This window comes from Halichoerus grypus, chromosome 15 (genome assembly GCF_964656455.1).
Source record: "Halichoerus grypus chromosome 15, mHalGry1.hap1.1, whole genome shotgun sequence".
Taxonomy (NCBI): domain Eukaryota; kingdom Metazoa; phylum Chordata; class Mammalia; order Carnivora; family Phocidae; genus Halichoerus; species Halichoerus grypus.
In genome coordinates, this window is record NC_135726.1 from 55,103,425 (window position 1) to 55,122,282 (window position 18,858).

General features: G+C 51.5%; 1 protein-coding gene, 1 long non-coding RNA gene and 3 other non-coding genes across 14 annotated transcripts; 1 reads left to right on the forward strand and 4 right to left on the reverse strand.

The window, feature by feature from the left end:
• Positions 1–364: 364 nt before the first annotated feature.
• Positions 365–5,903, reverse strand: LOC118543224 (Friend virus susceptibility protein 1). Of its 10 annotated transcripts, none has more exons than XM_036104030.2 (5): positions 5,819–5,903; positions 4,041–4,084; positions 3,069–3,301; positions 2,435–2,478; positions 365–2,042 (listed from the first exon to the last, which is right to left on the reverse strand). In XM_036104030.2, exon 5 carries the CDS (start codon positions 1,982–1,984, stop codon positions 1,115–1,117), a length of 870 nt encoding a protein of 289 aa, XP_035959923.1. In that variant the 5' UTR covers positions 1,985–2,042; positions 2,435–2,478; positions 3,069–3,301; positions 4,041–4,084; positions 5,819–5,903; the 3' UTR covers positions 365–1,114. The 10 variants fall into 10 exon arrangements, with proteins under 10 accessions (XP_035959923.1, XP_035959926.1, XP_035959924.1 ...); XM_036104033.2 differs by having other exon boundaries at positions 3,069–3,325; XM_036104031.2 differs by having other exon boundaries at positions 5,742–5,826.
• On the reverse strand, positions 2,109–2,199 carry LOC118543285 (small nucleolar RNA SNORD88). The gene has a single exon (XR_004920992.1). It is a non-coding gene; the product is annotated as a small nucleolar RNA SNORD88 (small nucleolar RNA).
• Positions 2,190–3,571, forward strand: LOC118543230 (uncharacterized). The gene is made up of 2 exons (XR_004920974.2): positions 2,190–2,514; positions 2,861–3,571. It is a non-coding gene; the product is annotated as an uncharacterized LOC118543230 (long non-coding RNA).
• LOC118543286 (small nucleolar RNA SNORD88) lies at positions 2,569–2,661 on the reverse strand. Its single transcript, XR_004920993.1, has one exon. It is a non-coding gene; the product is annotated as a small nucleolar RNA SNORD88 (small nucleolar RNA).
• On the reverse strand, positions 4,163–4,253 carry LOC118543282 (small nucleolar RNA SNORD88). Its single transcript, XR_004920990.1, has one exon. It is a non-coding gene; the product is annotated as a small nucleolar RNA SNORD88 (small nucleolar RNA).
• Positions 5,904–18,858: the final 12,955 nt, after the last annotated feature.

The following is an 18,858-nucleotide window of genomic DNA, read 5'->3' on the forward strand; positions in this document are numbered from 1 at the left end:
ATGCCCATCCCTGGGTGGGGACCGGGCTCTCAGAACTCGCACACCACCCTGCCCATCGTCGTCCCTGGAGGTATGGAGCCATCACAGGGCCTCAAGAAGTGTCATGCACTTTGGGGGGGGGGGTGGGGGGGAGAGAAGCATCTTCTTGCTTAGAGATTCAGACCCAAAGTTCTAGCAGGTTCCCCTACCCTGTTGTGAGTGGCCCCAACAGGAGCCCAGCCTTCTCAGCATACTAGGATAGCCCAAGGAGATGGCAGACCTCCCTGGGGCCGTGGCCCATGATCCTCACCCTTACCCCAGGAGGGTTCTGGATTCACCCCAGGACCACACCACAACCCGTCAGACACCACAGTCCACACACAGCAATGCTCACGTTATTTAATGAGTCCCACGTGCCTAGTGCGGCCTGCCGGTGGTCGTCTGTCCTCACGAAGCTGGGATTCTTGGCCCCAACACCTTTAATCCAGATGTGACAGACACTGGCCAGAGGTCACACATCCACCGAGAGAAATCAGATGGGAGGCTCCCGGTGAGCAAGCAGCAGAAGGCCACTTTAAAATGGAAAGGAATTGCAAAATAATAATAATAAAATAAAAATAAAAAGGTCTTAAGGGAAAAACCATTCCAAGAGAAAGGAGCGTCCCTAAAACCGAAGTGTTGCATATCCTTAAATTATCAGGTAAAAACATTGCATTTAAAAATACCTTAAGAAAAAGGGTACAAACTTCAAGGTGCTTTCGTATCATGGGCTGTGGGGTCTCCCCACCTGGCCTGTAGTGCTTTGGGGGCCCGTGTGGCCGAGGGGTGGGTGCCCACCCACTGTGCCCGTCGGACTGAAATGTAACAGACTACAAAGGAGCAGGCTGTGCCCCTGGGAGAACAAGGCACCAGGGCTACGGGCGGGCTCGCCTTCCTCCACCACTGGCTGGTGACACCTGTGGGGTGGCTGGGGGCAAGGACAGCCCGCTCTCCTGGGAACCTCAGATGCAGTAACAGGGCAGCCTGCCCTCGGGAGGCGGGAGGACAGGCAGACGGGCCATCCCTCCGTCCACGCGGGGGGGCTCTGACTTTGCCTCCGCCACGGAGACCACCTAGCAGGCCGAGCCCAGGAGGCCTAGTCGTGCCGCACGGGCGGCTCCTCCCCACAGGCCTGGTCTGAGTAGGGGGGCGGCGGGGGCTGCTCCTCCCCCAGCACGTAGGCGGGGTGACTGCGGCTGCGCTTGGCCTCTTTGATGTACAGCTCGAGGAGGACCTTGGTGGGCTGCTTGTCCACCCGCTCCTTGGGCACGCCGTGGCTCAGCAGCCAGCCCATGAGGTCTTTGCGCGTCGGGTTGGGCCCCAACATGAGCTTGGCGCGGCCCGGCTGGCTCTGGCGCCAGAGCAGGCCCACGTCGGCGATGGTCTGGATCTCCATCACCGCCTCCAGCACCGTCATGCCCTTGACCAGCAGGCTGACGAGGGAGAGCCGCAGCTCCGAGGGTGCGGCCGTCAGCAGGCGCCGCTGCAGGCCCTGCGTGAAGGGCACGTCCTCGGGCGCGGGCCTCGGCCCCTGCTCTCCCGCAGGAGGGGAGGGCGGCTCGCGGTAGATCCAGTCCAGCATGCCCAGCTCCCGCACCAGCTGGATGCCCTCCTCCATGGTGGTCCAGGGGCGGAAGGGCAGCTCGGTGGCCTCGAAGTGCAGGAAGGACTCCCAGCGCCGGCGCCAGGCCAGGAGCAGCCAGGTGAGCAGGGCCTTGCAGCTGCCCCGCAGGGTCTTACAGCGGTAGTTGAAGATGGCATCGCTGGTCAGGTCGCCCAGCAGGGCCAGCTCTCCAGAATTCAGGGACAGGGCTGGCCCGCCCTGGTCATAGACGCGCAGGATCCAGGTGATCATGAGCTCATTGGGGTTCTGCTTGAAGCGCCGCGAGATGGCCAGGAGCTCGGTGTACGTGTAGTAACGGTCCCCCCGCCCCATCTGGGGGGGCGCCAGTGCTCTCTCGGCCATGGTCACAGCTGTCCCCTGCAGAGAACGGTAGGAAGCCAGAGGGGCGCTGGCTCAGGAGCTTCAGGGAAGGACAGAGGCCACCAGGGGGGAAAACAGCCACACCCTCCGGCACTTCCCCAGAGTGGGACCCCTCAGATCCCCGGGTGTCAAAGGTCCCGGGGGGCACTGTGTCCTCAGGGGAGGTCAGAGCCCAGTGCTGGACATCATGGGGGTCCCAAGCACAGCCCCTTCAAAAGCCCTGACAGCATCACGGCAACCTCTCTCGTAACCACCTCCCCTTGCCACTCCTCACTTCACAGGGATACTGTGAAGAGTAAGTGAATCTAATGCTTAGCACTAGACCCAGCTCTAAGTAAATGCTCAGGATGTGCTTTTATGTTATTACCATAAAATGACAAATTTATTACCATTATGGTATTAATAATAAGAGAGACCCTCTTCTGTTCTTACCAAGCACACGGATGGCGGGGCTGTTCGACTCCTGGAGGAACCACCTGCAGACGAGAAGGGGTCAGAGAGGTTAAGAGCAGGTCAGTGGGGCCCAGGGCAACCACGGCCCTCCATCCCTCCCTCCCCAGAGTGGGGGGCCCCTCAGACCCCCCGGGTGTCAAAGGTCCTGGGGGGGCACTGTGTCCTCAAGGGAGGTCAGAGCCCAGTGCTGGGCATCATGGGGGCCCCCGGTGCCCTTGTCCACCTCCTCACTCAGGTCCCAGAGCCACCTGCCTCCAGTCCTAAGGGGGCTGACAGACAAGAGCTCATCCAGGTAGGACAGATGACCAATACCTGGCCATTGGGATGCCAAGCCCCCCCACCTCATCTCCCCTTGCCCACCCCTCACTGTGGCTCATCCACGGGTGTCCCTTGTATGATCTGCAGCACTGACCTCAGCACCCCCTCCCCCAACCCCGGGGCTGGTTCTCCTCCTGGGAAGTGGAAGAGATTTGCCTGACAGACCCGTGAGGGGAAGGGAGCCTCCCTCCTCTGCTCAGATCCAAGGAGCACCCTCCCGAGAACACCCCCATGTCTGCTCTGCCCGCACCTCGCATCTTCCAAAGCCTCCAGTTCCGCTCTCGTCTCCCCTCACCTGTCCTTGCCGAACAAATGGACACTTCCTACTCCATTTTCCCAGCAACTCCCTCTCAGCAGCACGAACGGTCAGAGCTCTGCAGGGGGACACCTCAGGCGAGGTGCGCCCGTCCTAAGACACTCATGATCTGAAATCTGAGCTCACTCATCACGGAAAGTAGCTTCTCCTCCCTAAAGTGTCGTCAGCAAGAGCTGAAACCTCCAAGGACGCCAGAGAATACACTTGCAGTTCTGTTCCCAACAGAAAAATGCCTCCTAGAGCAGAGAACACTTGTTTCTTTTCAGGTAACAGGTCTCTAGGCCCATTTTGATTTAGCTCTTTGAAACACTTGTGCAACATTCCCCAGATAAACGGTCCCTTTAAACAATGGTTACTGTGTAAATCAAGGGTAACTTTAATAACTGCATCAGTTTATATATACAGGATTCTTGGGAAGCTAAGCTCTGCTTAAAAGTACAAGGTATCCAATCTATAAAACCCTCAGTATTAACAGCGATAAATGTTGCCAGCTTGTTTCTTTTGTTCTGCTGACTTTGGAAATTAGATTTCTGATTAGTCCTTTTCCTTGAAACCCAAATACATGTTTTTCTTCCATAATCTATGTATTCTCCATCTAATTCAACCCTTACCTTTGAAGATGGGAAACATCACTGCTGCCCCCATCCGGTCCCCAACTGTGCAGAGGATTCAGACCCATATGCTCCTAATGTCCTACTCTACAGATTTAGAAACTGAGGCTCAGGAGACCAATCACTTGTCTAGTTCTCCAAGCCCATGAACAGCAGAGCTGGGATTGGACCCAGGCCCATTCTGGCTACATTCCCACTGCTATAAATGAAAAGGGAATTGCATGTACATCCCCCCACAAATGGCACACCAGAGATATCTGATGTGAAGTCACCCCAAATGAAGGTATTTTAGATGGGGGGGGAAGCGTGTGGGTCAGGGAGTGGAAGCAAGGGTTCTCACCAATATGGGGTCATAGTAAGTGGTCCCTCAGCTTGAAGATACACCTGTAACACAGGAAGGACGTGGTGAGGGTGGAAGAAGAAAACAGTCTGGGGGGGGGGCATCCAGAGACATCAAAACCAGGGCCTCTCAGATCCCCAGGTGTCAAAGGTCCTGGGGGGCACTGCATCCTCAGGGGTGATCGGAGCCCAGTGCTGGACATCACGGGAGCCCTGGTCCCCACTGCAAACAGATCCCAAGACCACTCACCTTCAGGAACAGAGGCCAAATTAACTGCACTTAAGAGACTGGGAAACACAAAACCCACCAGGAAGGTATGAAAGCCCCCCAGTGATGTCTCCCATGAGACATCACTGATACCCCACCTCCCCAGTGTCACAGGTCCACAGGGGACTGTCCTCAAACCCACTACACGGAGAAACCCCAGTGTCTATCAGCCCTTGCGCAGTTTTACAGATTTTCAGCATTGGCTATACTTGTTAGTAACCCGAAACAGTGAAAGCTGCCAGGATACACATCCATCCCTTGGAAGAACCTACTGGCACATAAAAGGAGGGAGCTAGTCTAGGAAAAAAAGCCCTAAGATATAAGCAGCATATGCAATGACCAGAGAGCCTTTACTGCACCATTTTGGAGTAAATCAGCTGAGGAAGACATTTTGGAGAGGACTCCGGAACCACAAATACAAAGTGTTAGCTATTTTCGATGAAATTAAAAACATGCCTTCAAAACAGGAAGCACAAAGAAAGCAACCATGGCAAAATGTTACAACTTAAACTTCTGTCGAGTTCCCGGCACACTTGAGGATTTTAATGATAAAAAGTGAAAGGAACACAGCGGACACAGCGACAGAGGGCGCGCCAGTGATGAATGGAGGAGAAAAATCCTCTCACTCGTGACACGGCCACAGTTAGGATCAAAGATCTTCCAGGGGGCTGCCGGAAGGGAGAAGAAACTCAGCGAGACGGGATTCTTGCTGGGTCGTGGTGGGCAGAAAGAAAATCAGCCAGCTGCCCCGGGGCTGGGTCTCCTCGGCAATCAGGAAACGGATGGATGTCCGAGACCCCAAGGACCAATTAGCCCAGAAGTAACGTTTCACAAAACTGATAGTGGAATGAACACAAAACTCTGATATCTGCAGGGACCGTATCAGAATGATTCCTGAGGGTAAACAAAGGCCCCATCTGCTTTCTCCTACAAGAACACCCACGTGGTTCTCAGAAACCACCCAGTAATTCATTTCGAGACTCGGCTCCCCCTCATTCCTTAGAAAGCCCTGAGATCCTGCCTCTACCGGCCCCCCCCATAACCTTTGTTCTAGGTTGTACAAAATGCCAGCCACGTGCAATCGAAAAAACAACAGCGACTGCCTAAGGAAGACACGTGTAGCTAGCACGGGAGTGGGAAACCTCAGAGAAACTCAGTGTCACACGCGCTCTCCATAAAGACAGCCCCCCCCCCAGCCCCCCAAGAAAAATGGACAAGATGGCGGAGGCCTGCGACGTGGGAAGCAGAGATGGCGCAGCCGGCCTGCGGTGCAAAGGCGCGCTAGCTCTGGAAGCCCTCCTTCGCTCCGGCGGTGGGAGTCCTCCCCAGCCCGAGCGCCCTTTCCAAAGCGTGCCCGCCCCGCGTCGGAGTCTCCCAAGGGCCCTGACCCCGTCCACGCGACGACCCGGCCGCCCCGCCGCAGCCCCGGGGCACCTCGTGACAAGAGCGACCCAGATCCGAACGCCCAGCCGCGCGAACGCAACGGAGCCAAAAAGCCGAGAAAAGCTCACCCAGCCCTCACGCTCTCCACGGCGTGCGCGGGCGGCCTCGCGTCCCGCTTTATAGTGCGCGCCGCTCGCAGGGCCCCGCCGCCCGCGCCAGCCCGGGCTCCGCCCCGAGGCCCCCAGCGCGCGCGCCGGTGTCGGGAACCCAACTTTGGCGCTTGGGGAAGCGAATAATGCCTGTTCTCGCTAAAATCTTCCTGAACAGACCATCCGATGTTGTCCCTGGGGTCGGATAAAAGGAGCAGTGGCATATCGGGCCCCGTTGTGCTGTCATGAGCGTCAGGCTATTCTGAGGACAGCACCAAAGGCGGGCTGAAAAGGGGCAGGACCCCGAATGAGGGCGGAGCCAGACCCGAGGCGACTGGAATTGCCAGCGCGGCAGCGGCGAGAGGGTGGGGCTAGAGGCGGGGCCGAGCCAGACGCGGTCCAGGCGCAGGGTGGGGGCGGGGCCAGCGCGGAGATTGACAGGGGGCGTTCTGGAGCGGTGCTCGCGTGGCGCAGAATGAGAGGCCGGTCCCGAGCAGCGAGAGGAGGGGTCGGTGCCTGGACGCCGGGGCTGGAAGGCTGGCCTTCTGGATCTAAGGGAGGAGGGGGCTGGGGGCCAGGACTCCTGGGCTGAGCGAGGGCTGGATCTCCTGCCCTCACCACCCCCCCCACCCCCCCCCCCCCCCCCCGGTTTAGATGGTCTAAGACCTGGGGGCTTGGATTCTTGGTAGGGTCGGAGCTCTAAGGAGTGTCTTTGAACTGACATGATTGTAAACATTTTTTTTTTTTTTCGAAGATAAAAAATGAAACTTCTCCACTTCAGACCCACTCACCAGAGTCGCCACTGTCGATGTGGTGTAGACTTTTTACCTTATGGCTATACACACGCATACACGTATGCTCCGCCCCACCACTCCACTTTGTCCCATAAATAGTCTTCCCCTCCATCAGTATGTACAGAGTGACTTCATTCCTTAAACAGTGGCAAAGTATTCCCTTCTTGAGTGGAACACACATTGTTTAGCTGGTCTCCCTTGTCATTTGGATTGTTTTCTTACTTCTAGTGAGGAGATGCCTCCCATGAAGCTTATGGTCTGAAGTAAGAGACCTATACCCTTCTGTTAAAAAGAAAATGAGACATTTCCTTCACTGGCTTTTGCCTCACTCAGAGTAAAGCAAAGCCCTCACTGTGGCCCACAAAGCCCAGAGTGACCTGGCCCCTGTTCCCACTCTGCCCCTGCCCCCCTCTCCCTTGCTCAGGCTGCATTAGCACTTTGGCTTCCCTAGTCTTCTTGGAACCCGCCAAGGAAGGACATTTGTACCTCAGGACCTTTGCACTTGCTGTCCCCTCTGCCAGGAATCCTGTCCCCCAATCTCTCCCCATGGCTCCCCTCTCTTCAGTCATGTGTCTGCTCCGATGTCACCTTGGCAGGGAGCCCCCACTCCTTCCCAGACCCATCTCTCTTCCCCTCCTTTATTTTTCCTCATAGCATTTATCCCTAACATATCTCTTTGTTTGTGGGCATATATTTTTGCCCCTCTGCCAAAATGTCAAGCCATAAAAACAAGGATTTGTGTCTAGTTTGATCACTGCTATCGATCTAGTGTCTGCCACATAGTTGCAGCTCAATTTTCATTAAAGATGAAGAAATTTGAGAACCTTTTGTGGGGGAGAAGGGGCAGGATTATTTTAGCAACCCTTAAAGAGCACAAACTATGGACTAGGTGTTATGTTCAACTCCATCTAGGTTGAAGTACTATCATTACCCCCATTTTACAGATGAGGAAACAGACCCGATAGTTCAACACCTGGACACAGGTCACAGAGCCAATAAAGTGGCAGAGCCGAGACTCAACCCTTCCAGCTTAACCACTGTGCGAGAGGGAGGTAGAGGTGACCCCCAGGTCAAGACCCTGCAAGGGGACCCAGGCAAGGAGATAAAATTTGTACTTGAGTTTCAACCCTGCCCTGCTCAGCAAATGACTCTGATAGCAAAAATATGCTACATCGAACAGCCTTAAAGATAGGTAGAGAAATAAACAGATAATTTTTGAAAAGAACAGTCCTGTGTCGGGGGACGGTTAGGGGAGAAGAGGAAGTGGTGATAAGGGTTGCTGGTAAAGGCAGGAGGCGAAGTGTAGGTGCAGGGAGAATTTGCCTCAGAAGGGGCACATTATTGGGGGTCATGAAAGTAAAGGATAAAGGCTTGAGGGCCTGGAGAGACTCAGCTACTCAACAAATATTGATTGCCCCCATCTGTATGTATGCCAGGAACCGCTGGCTCAGTCCCTTTGTTGACCTTGTGCCTCTCATCTCTTTCTCCTGAGTTCCTTCCCTTACCTATCCCTCTACCCCAGAGGGTCCAAGGGATGGGCCCACGGAGAGATGGCATTTCCACAGAACCCTTAACAACGTACTGAGCTAAGAGAATATTCTGGGCAAAAAATACAGATTATTTAAATATACTAATTATTAATCTGAGTGGGGGGATTCAGAGGGGACTGAAAAGGGCAAGACTCTCAACTAGAGAGCAGGGTTGTCAGGTACTTGGCAGGGAGCCATGGGAACAGGCCTGGAGAGTTGGAGTCATTCCCATGTCCTAAGTCCAGATGGCTTGGAGCGCCAGGATGGACCAGAAATTCATGTAGTTCAGATAGGAAAAGAAACCTGGAGAAGGAAGAGAGCAGAGGGAGTGAGAAGCAGAGTTCACAGCTCACCCCCGATCCCAATTCCCTCCCCAAGCCCAATCACACCCCTACCGTGTCCCCAATCCATTTCCAAACCCAAACCCAACCCCGTCCCCACATCCAGCCCTATGCCCACCCATCCCCACCCTCATCTCCCCAATCTTGTTTCCCACCGCTATCCCATCTTATCTAACCCATCCCCATCCCAAACTCTATCCCACTCAGTCCCTGTCTGTCTTCCTGAAAACCCATGCCCAAACCAAACCCCACCCAAGCCCAGACCAGTCATCAGGAAGAGAAAGACACCGATCCATGCCAGGTAGAAGCTGTTCCCCAGCCTGTAGGTCATGCCTTCCTGCAGGTACCCACTGGCCTGCATCAGGTAGAACAGGATACCCAAGATGATGCTGGTCCCTGCACGAGTACAGGTGTTAGGAAGCTGAGCATCAGGTGTGTGCAGACCCCTGCCCATAGTTGTGTGGCTGCCTACCCCTTGCTCAGTATTCTCCATCTTTCTGTCGCCTCCCTGTACCTCTGTGCACAGGTGGGAAAGGAAGTTCCTTCCCAATGTCATGGTCAGCACATTGGAAGCACAAGTCTTAGTCTTTAACCAGGCCATGGTGGTGTCTAAAACCATAGGCTTTGGGGCCAACAGACCAGAGCTCTTGTCCTGCCTCTCCCTCCCACCTTAGGGCAACCACTCCATCTCTCTGAGCCTCATTTCCCTCCTCTGTAAAGTGCATGTAATCATAGAACTCATCTCCTTGGGCTATCATGAGGAGTTGTTGAGATTGGCACATTTCCTGACACACAGTGAGCCCAGAATTGAGCTTGATTGTTATCATTGTATTGGGTCTTTAATTTTGGGCTTCTCTGAAGAAGGGAACAAGAAACCCACTCATTCTGGATATTTCAACTTTTAAAATTTTGGGTACTGAAGTCCTGGGTAATTTTTAAATTTATGTATTGAAAGATAATATAGGAGGTGTTTTCCATTTAATTAAAAGGAATGGGCAGAAATGTTTTTTTTTTTTTTTTTGTAGAAAAATGTCTTATATTAGATGACATAAAACTGAGGTGTTTTCTACCCTTTGTACCTTATATTTCAACAATTGGGAAGAGCTACCAGACAAATTGGATAAATACTTTTTGCACACAAGGAAACAGGAAGTTGAGTGTTTCCTATTCTTGGCTTTGCTATCACTCTCCAAGAATATTTTCCTGATACAAATAAAAGTTGTGGTCAATTACTACAAATGACAGGAACATAATATCCTTCATTTCCAAATTAAAATGCTGCCCCACCTCCTTTTCTAAAAAGTGTATTTGGCATGCAAATGGAAAACTAGACCCTCCTCCTCCTCCTCCTCCCCCTTCTTCTTTTTAAACTAGACTATTCTAATCAGAGTATCAACTTTGAGTTATTTGGGTCAGGTGGGAGGATTATCATGGTAAGGACTTGGGCAAAGTTAAATAGCTACCATCAAGTACCAACATTTTCTAATTCAATCCTCACTACACCTTCATGTGGTAGGAAATTTTATCTCCATCCTACAGATGAGAAAACTGTAGCTCAGAAAGACTAAGTAGCTTGAACACAATCAGAGAAGGTGGTGGTGGGGAGACAGGATTTGGGATGGGGTTGGAACTGGAAATGGGTAATTGGGTAGAGGTTGAAGTTTAAGTGATAAGGATGGAGGATGGGGTTGGGGGTGGGTTGTGGTTGAGTTTGAAATGAGGTTCACAGGTGATAGGGTTGGGTTGAGTTTGGAACGAGTGTTGAGGAGGGTTAGGTATGGGGTTGAATTGGGTGTTGAGATTTGGAAAGGGGTTGGAGATGGTGATGGGGATGGTTTGGAGATTGAAAAGTAGATAGAATTGGAATGCAGTTTGGGATGGGGATGGGCATTCCCAAGGGGGAAATGGGTGAGTTTGAGATTTGTTGGTGATAGAGATGGGAGGCGAAGTGGAAGCTGGTATTGGGGCTAGAGATGGGGTTGTGTTGGAAGTTCATATTTTTTTATGGGGATGGATTGGAGATTTGGAGGGACACAGGATTGGGATTGGTGATGAAAGTGAGGATGGGGATGGGATTGGAATGTGGTGGGGGAGGGAATTGGATATTATGATGGGCGCTAGGCAAGGTACTTCTCGCCTCGGTTCCAGAGGGAAAAATCTCAGTGCCGTGCCTGCCAGGATGCTGATGATGACATTGGAGAAGTCCAGCAACGGCAAGTTGGAGCTGGTGAAGAAGATGATGTTTATGAGTAAAATGCAGAGGCAGAAGCTGGCGATGCTGGCGAGGAGGAGAAAGGCCCAGGCAAAGTCCAACAAATCTGGGGAAGGAAGAAAACCAGGAACACTAAAAGAGGCACTTGGGCCCTGAGCATGGGGGAGAGGGTCCCCAGTGAGGTTGGGAGTGTTCATGAACCCTCTCCCTTGCAGATTCTTCATCCTCATTTTAAGAAAATTGAAATTGGGCTCTAGAGAAGGGATATTAAGGCAGATGCCTTTAGCATGGAGGGAACACCTCTGGATCAATGAGAACAGGTTATTGGGCAAGGAGAGGTGGGATGAGCATTGAGGAACCAGGTCTGTGTTATGAGGGCATGTTCCCTGGGGTGAAAAAGCCTCAGGATAATGTGTAAGATCCTAGGGTTATGAGGACTGTGAGGTTGGGAGTCATGGGGGTGAAGATGAGCATAGGGCAATGAGGATGGTTCTGAGGCAGTGAGGATCATCTGGGGGAAGGGATGATTATCTGGGGGGTAGTGAGAACTATCAAGAGAAGGGAAGACCCTCCCAGGGAAGGCAGAGAAGGGTCCCTGGGACAAAGAGGAGAGATGAGTCCCAGGAATGGTGAGTATAGAGCAGGCCTTACAAGCATTCTGGTCGTACTCATGTAGGCAGGAGATGTCAGGGCACCGCACAAAGAGGATGGTGTTGATGGGGATGGTCAAGGAGCCATCAGGGTGCCCAGGAGGTCTGAGTGGCACCTGGAAGTGGATCCAGGGCTGGCCCAGAGAGATGAGACCGATGATCATCATGCCAACCAGGCTCAGTGCTAGGCTCAGCTGGCGGCTGATCTTCTTGGCTCCATGCAGCAGCCGCCAGCCCATGGGCAGCTGTGAATGGCTGTGTCTACCCTTGTTCTGAAACCTGTAGCAGATTGCCCACCACCAGTGTCAGCACTGAGTCCAGCCACCCAGCTCAGCCACCCCAGGTCCATCTGCCAGACCCTGTCCCATCCAGTCTAGCCTTCAGACTTTCTTGTCTCTATGTCCATCCTCCATGCCCTGTATCCCCCAGGTCCTGCCTCTAGAACCTGCTCACCCACATTCGGCCTCTAGGCTCCCTTGCCTCCAGATCTAGCTTCCAGACCCTGCCACCCCTACATTCCATTCCTAGGTTGAATCAATCACAGATCCAGCCTTTATGCCAAGCACCACCCAGAGCCAACCTTCAGATTCAGCTTCCTGCCACACCTGGGTCCAACCTCCAGCCTCCAGTATATTGGTTTTAGTTCTGGTCCCTGACCTTTGAGTGCTGCCCCTCCCCCAGAATTCTAGCCCAGAACCTGGCCCACTGCCTGGATCCCTGCCTCTCACCCGCCAGAATTGATCTCATTGGATCTGCTTGACTGTATGCTCTGGATATTGTTGTCGAGAGTACTTTGGTTGAATTGGGCGCTGTCCACAGAGCCTCTGAAACTCTCCTGCGAGGTCCAGATGACTGAATCGATGCTTTCGATACTGGCCGTGGGGCTGTGAGTAATTGAAGGGGGGACATCGACTTCGGCCCGGATTGGTGATGTGAGGCCTTGAATACTTGAGCGTGGACTCCAGCTTGTTGGCCGACGGTTATTGCTACTGGCTTGAGTGCTGCTGTAGGTCACTGACTCTATATTGGGCAGGGAGTTGTGAGTAATTAACGGAGAATTTTGAATGCTGAAGTAGCGAGTTTGGAAAATGGGTGGACCATCTCGGGTATTGAAACGGCGACTGTAGGTAACTGATGGTGCATCTTGGATACTGACCCGGCGACTGCCAATCATGGCTGGTGTGTTCTCAGTACTGACCCGGCGACTGTTGATAATGGACGATGTGTCTTGGATACTGCCCCAGCGACTGCTGATCAGTGGAGATTCTTGGATGCTGACCCGGTGATTGTGGATAATGGGCAGGGGTCCTTGGATGCTGACCCGGCGATTGTGAATAATGGGCAGGGGCTCTTGGATGCTGACCTGGTGATTATGGAGAGTGGGCAGGGGTTCTTGGGTGCTGACCCGCTGACTGTGGAGAATGGACGGAGAGCTTGGGGTCTCCTTTTGGGTATTACCGGGAGCTGCTGGAAGGACATCTGGCTGGGTGCTCTTGTGGTGAGGTTGGGGCCTCTGGGACATGTGGAAATGCAGGGCAAGGCCAGTTCCCAGATGAACTAAACAGCCTGCCAACTGCTTTAGCCCCTCCTTCCAGGCACCTTCATGGCCACCTAGGAGTCTCTTGGTCTCTTTCCCAGGTTCAGGCTCTGTCCTTTGTGGTTTGGATCTCTCTGACCCTTCTTCTGTGTTCTCTGGTCTCTCCTGCTGTCCAGGGGCAGGCCTCAGGGCTTCAGTCTGGCCTGCAGCTGGGGACAGGAGGGAAGTTCCATGACAGTTGGAGAGATTCCGGGAGGTTAGGAAGTTGGCCATGGATTCATACTCTACCCTGTGTGAGTGACATGGGGGCTGGGCTGAGGTTGGGTCAGGGTGGGTTCCATGTGGGATATGGGCAGGGTCAGGATTGGGTCAAGAAGAGGTCATGGATGGGTCTGAGAGATGTCAGGACTGGGCAGGGGTGGGGGGGCAGTGGGGAGGGAGTGACCAGACAGAGCAGAATCAGAGAGGGGCCAGAGTAGGGTCAGGGCTGGGCAGGGCTGAGCCAGCACTAGGGCACCAGCATCTCTGAGGTCAGTTCTTACAGTTTCTGGAGGGCTTGAGATCTGAATTTATAAGTCCCTCCTCCTACCTGCCCCTACCCCGCCCCACTCCCAGGGCCTTCCCTGAATTAATTTCCTCCTTGTATTCCCTTTTCAAGTTCGGTGTCTCTCCTTGCTCTCTTTCTCCTCTGTCTCTGTCTTTCTTTACTTTCTCCTGAGGCCTTGGGGACCGAGAGAAGGTTGGACCCATTCACTGCCCTCAGAGACCTGCAGTCCGGGCTTGGGAGGGGAGGCAGAACAGCCACAGCTTGAGAAGGGCTCAAAAGAGTTTAGTGGGAATGCAGGTACTCCGAGTGTGGGCAGCCTTTTCAGTCAGGAGTGGAGATATTTCAAACTTGCCTTTCCCCCATCCCTCCTTTTGGCTTTTTGGTAACCTTTTGGGGGGAAAAAAAAAAAAGAAAGAAAGAAAGTAAAAAGAAAAATCCATGAACTTTCATGTCTTTAATCACATGAATATCCAACTCCTCTGCGCCTTAGCTTCCTCATTTGTCCAAGGAGATAATGATACTTTAGAGGGTTTTCTTAAGGATGAAGTGGGTTAATAACATGTAAAAGCACATAGAACCCATTGTAATCAAAACCTGTTGGAGTTTTTTACACTTCGCAGATGTTGATTTTGATGCTCCAAGTAACTTTGTCCACCCCCTCACCCCCCGCCGAGCTCCTTCCCAAGTCCAAGACCTATATATCCAACTTCTTCTGAAATCCACATTGAGAGGTGCCACAGAAGGACAGGAAGGTATTACTCTAACTAGATACCATGGATGCCCCCACCAGTTCATTTATTCTTGCATTCAGTCATGACCCTTTTCATTGAACAAATAGCAAAAGCTCTATACCAGCTGATGAGGGTGCAGTGGGAACCAGAAGAGATTTGTTCCCTATCCTCAAGGAGGTCCACTGGGGGAGACTGATAGGGAAAAAAGTAGTGAAACAAGGGGAATCACAAGTCTGTGGGATACCAGTGAAGACAAGTTGCACGTCGCACTGTGGGAGCATTTGGTGGGTGACCTCACCCAAGAATTGAGGCTGGGCTGGACTGGGTGGTTCAGGAAAGAAGATGTGGAAGGAGGGGCATGAGAGGGTGGTTAGGGCATTCTGGGCACGGGTGGAAGAAGAGTGTTCCAGGCAGAAGGAGCAGCCTGAACTGTGTGTGGAGGTGCTGAGGTAGGAAAGCTCTCAGTGTGAGTGGGACCCTGTGAAGTCTAGTGTGGCTGGAGGTGAGTGAGCAAGGGAGTGGGGATAGGAGTCCCTGCATGTTGGCAAGGTTGGCAGGATCACAGGGGCGTGGTGAATGCAGGGTGTAGGCGACACCATGGGTCTCAGCCTCGTGAACACACTTTGGAGCCTCTGTTGTAGCTGTATGTGTCCTGGATTGGGATTTGTGACAGGGGTCTAGATAAGGGGATGAGGTTGAGAGCAGTGATGGAGCTGGGGTTTGGGGAACAGGAACTGGAGGATGGGGTTGGAGATAAAACAAGTAGGTTTGGGCTTCGAATGGGGTTGTGGATGGGGGCTGAGGTGGGCATTAGGGTTAGAGATGAGAATGAGGATGCGTTTGGAATCAGAGATGGGGCAGAGGTGGGTATTGGGGTTTGGGTGGGGGTGGGGAGATGGCTGGAGGAGGGGGATTGAAAATGGGGTAAAAGGCAAGGTCTGGGTGGGGATGGAGATGTGGCCGCGGTCAGAAATGGAGACTAGCATGCAGCAGTGGGTTGCAGGTGGATCCCGGCCCCCAGAGCTCTCTTCTTTCCCAGCCGACGTGGTCTCTTCCTGGGATGAGGACCGCAAGTTCATCCTGCGGGGCTGGTCTCTCGTCTTCAACGTCCTTGCAACCCTGATGGCGCTCAGCGTGGCAGATGGACGTCTGGCCTACTTGCAGGGCTCTTATACTGGCTACCTGGGCATCTGGACAGATTGCAGAAAGCACAAGTGTGCCAGCCTGGGCCAAGTCACCGGTCAGTAGGAGCCTGGACAGGCTATGGGATCCTCGAAGGAGGGGGTGTCTCAGGAGGTTATCAGGGGCAGGAATCTCTGGGGGAATCTCTTTGGATGTTCTTGGGGGGAATGTTTGGAATTCTCAGGAGGGTCTCTGGAGATTCTCTGAAGGCCTTGTGAAGGAGTCTCCTGGAGTTACATATAGCTTTTGAGGAAACAGGGAAACAGGACTGTCCTGGTGCATGGGAAGAGCCCTACAATTGACCGAAAACCAATCTGCCTCATCATTAGATGGCTAAAGATGCCCTCATTCTCTCCCTCACTTAAAAAAAAAAAGATTTATTTATTTATTTGAGAGAGAGAGAGAGAGAGCAGGGGGGAGGGGCAGAGGGAGAGGCAGAGAGAGTCCCAAGCAGACTCTGCACTGAGCCTGAGGTGGGGCTTGATCTCAGGACCCGGAGATCCTGACCTGAGCTGAAACCAAGAATCAGACGTTCAACTGACAGTACCACCCAGGTGCCCCTCTCCCTCATTTTTTAAAACAGTGTTTTGTTTTTTTTTTAAAAGACGATTTGGGGCGCCTGGGTGGCTCAGTTGGTTAGGCGACTGCCTTCGGCTCAGGTCATGATCCTGGAGTCCCGGGATCGAGTCCCACATCGGGCTCCCTGCTCAGCAGGGAGTCTGCTTCTCCCTCTGACCCTCCTCCCTCTCATGCTCTCTGTCTCTCATTCTCTCTCTTGCAAATAAATAAAATCTTAAAAAAAAAAAAAGACGATTAAAAAAAAGATGATTTCCAGCTCCTTCAGAAACATTTTGCTTCCTGGTAGGTCTCTGTGTGTTTCCAGTGATTTTGAACACTGCAACAGGAGACAATCCAGAACCTGGAGTCAGAGTGCCTGGGTTTGGATCCTGGCTCAATCACTTGTTGGCTGGGTGATCTTGGGCACCTTCTTTGGCCTCTCTGTGGCTCAGTTTCCTCATTTCTAAAATGGTAGTGGTAGTGGTCTCTATTCATGCATTGTTTGAAGAATTAGCAAGTTAAAACAAGCAGAGGAATTAAAACAGTGCCTGGCTCATATTAAGCACTACACCAGCTTTAGCTATTATTATTATTATACGGGATTTTTTTTTTCAGCCAATGCACCTACCTTCGTTTCAGATCTCAAATAAGTTTATGAAACTTCCAGAACATTGTGTGATATTAATCTTATTTATTTATTTCGGATATCTCTTTTGTGTATACCTCCCAAACTCAAGTTGATGTAAGTAAGACAAACATGGTTTCAAGTTATGGAAAAGTACAGAGGCATAGATCTATTCCAGGTTCAGGTACTGCTGGATCCAGGCGCTTAAAGGGTGTCATTAGGGAATCTGTCTCTTGCCACCTCTCTGTGAAGGCTTCCTCGTAGGCAAGCTATGCCTAGGCAGTGGTAATGGGGCCCATCATCAGCACCCAGATTCTGTCCTTTCTGTGAACAACCACGGCGGAAAAGAGAATAAGTTGTCTTCTGTAGCCCTCAAGCAAAGATCTCAGTATGAGCTCTGATAGGATCAGATTTACTTCCCTGCGAGTTCTCTCTCCTCTCTGCACCCAGTTGCTGTGGTCAGGGAGATGTCTTGCTGTGATTAGCTGGCTCTGGATCACACGCTTTTCTTACGAGTCAATGGAGGGGTCATTTCTGTCAGAAGCACAAGGACCAAAGGTGGGCAGAGAGTTCCTCTGAACCAAGTCAAGCTGTTGTTGCCAGAAGAATGGGAATGGATGCTGGGTGGACAAAAACAATGGTTCACAACTTCCTTCCATATTGATGGTACTTTACTGGAGCATAATTACCCTGGGGGGTAGATTCCCAAGCGTGGAATAGCAGTCCTTCAGAAGAGCTGAGGAGACTTTGTAAGACTTTGATATACACTCCCTAGAGAAGTCAGGATTCTCATGACAAGCAACAGAAAACAATTAAAGCTAGTTTAAGCAGAAAATAGATTTATACAGGATGTTGGGGAGTTTGCAGAATCCCTGCAGGGCCAGAGAATTGGGCTCCAGGCGCCAAGTGATCAGGACCATGCCCAAAGAGCCCCCGGAGGACTGGCTGGTTGGGCGCACACACTGCAACTTGCTCTGTGCACCCCAGTCTCTCCAGGCCTGGACTCCACTGGGGAACCTCTTTCTCTGCTGCCCTGGGACCCTGGAGGTGGCTGTGGCCACACCTACCAGAATAGAGTCCATGCCCACTCTTAGCTGCTGATTCCAAGTCTAGTGTGGCTCTTTATTGGTGGAGCCTTGTCATGTGCTGAGGTCTTAACTCTATGGGAGGCTGGTTCCTTCCTGCAAAGTGTGGATGCATATGTTGGGGAAAATTCTCCAAATGTGGACTGGTGTTCAGAGGTGCTGGGAAGACAAAAAAGAGTGGTGAATGTTCCTTTCATTCCCCTTTTGCTCTAACACGTTACCTTTGGGTGATTTTATTTTAAATTTTTTATTGTTATGTTAATCACCACTTTGGGTGATTTTAAAGTTTTTTTTATTTTAAAATTTGGTTACTTTTATTTGAACAGGCAATATATTTACACAGTTCAACATTTTAACAAGTGCAAGAGTCTCCCTTGCATTTCTGTCTCCCATCCCACCCATTCCCCTTCCTGGGGGCAACCGATGCTACTAGGCCATTTTTAAGCTCTTGTGTGTTCTTCTAGTCTTATTTTCTGCACATATGAGAATATAGCTATGTTTATCTACAAACACATACATACACACCCACACATATAAGTATGTCTCTCTATATAATGTATATGTTTATCACTTAAAAAACACACAAGGCAGTATTACAGCTCTCTTTTTAAAAGTAAATCATCATTTATTGAATGCTAAGAATGTACAATGCTTTATGGTTGGCATAAAGACATAACATATAGGTTATGAGGGCTTTTTTTAAGGTGTAGAAACTTAGAATTTTTATGTTCTAATTTCCCCACTTTTGCCTCTGAGATTTTACCAATTGCTTCTCAGCTTTGGGGAGTTCTTCTCCCTCTAGATTTTTGGTGAAAATGCAATTCTGGTTGTGTGTGTGTGTGTGTGTGTGTGTGTGTGTGTGTGTGTGTATGTTAGGGTTTGACTGTGATTTTAGTGTGTGGTATGCAGGCAGCATTGAATCCTGTGCTCCTTGCCAACTTACAGAAAGGATTTGAATTAGTCAGGAATCTTTGGGATCATAAGTAACAGAAACTCTGACTTGAAATAGCTTGAGTGAAGGAATTTACGGTCTCACCTAAATGAAAAAGAGTGGGAGTAGGAATGCTTTCAGGCATGGCTGAATTCAAGAGTCCAAGTGAGAGCATCAGACATTACTATCTGTCTCTTTCTTGGGTACTTAAATTGGCCTCATTCTCAAGGCTCCACATAGTGATAAGTCAGGATCTAGTTAGGAAAATAAATCATTCTAGATGCTTCAGAGGGAGTA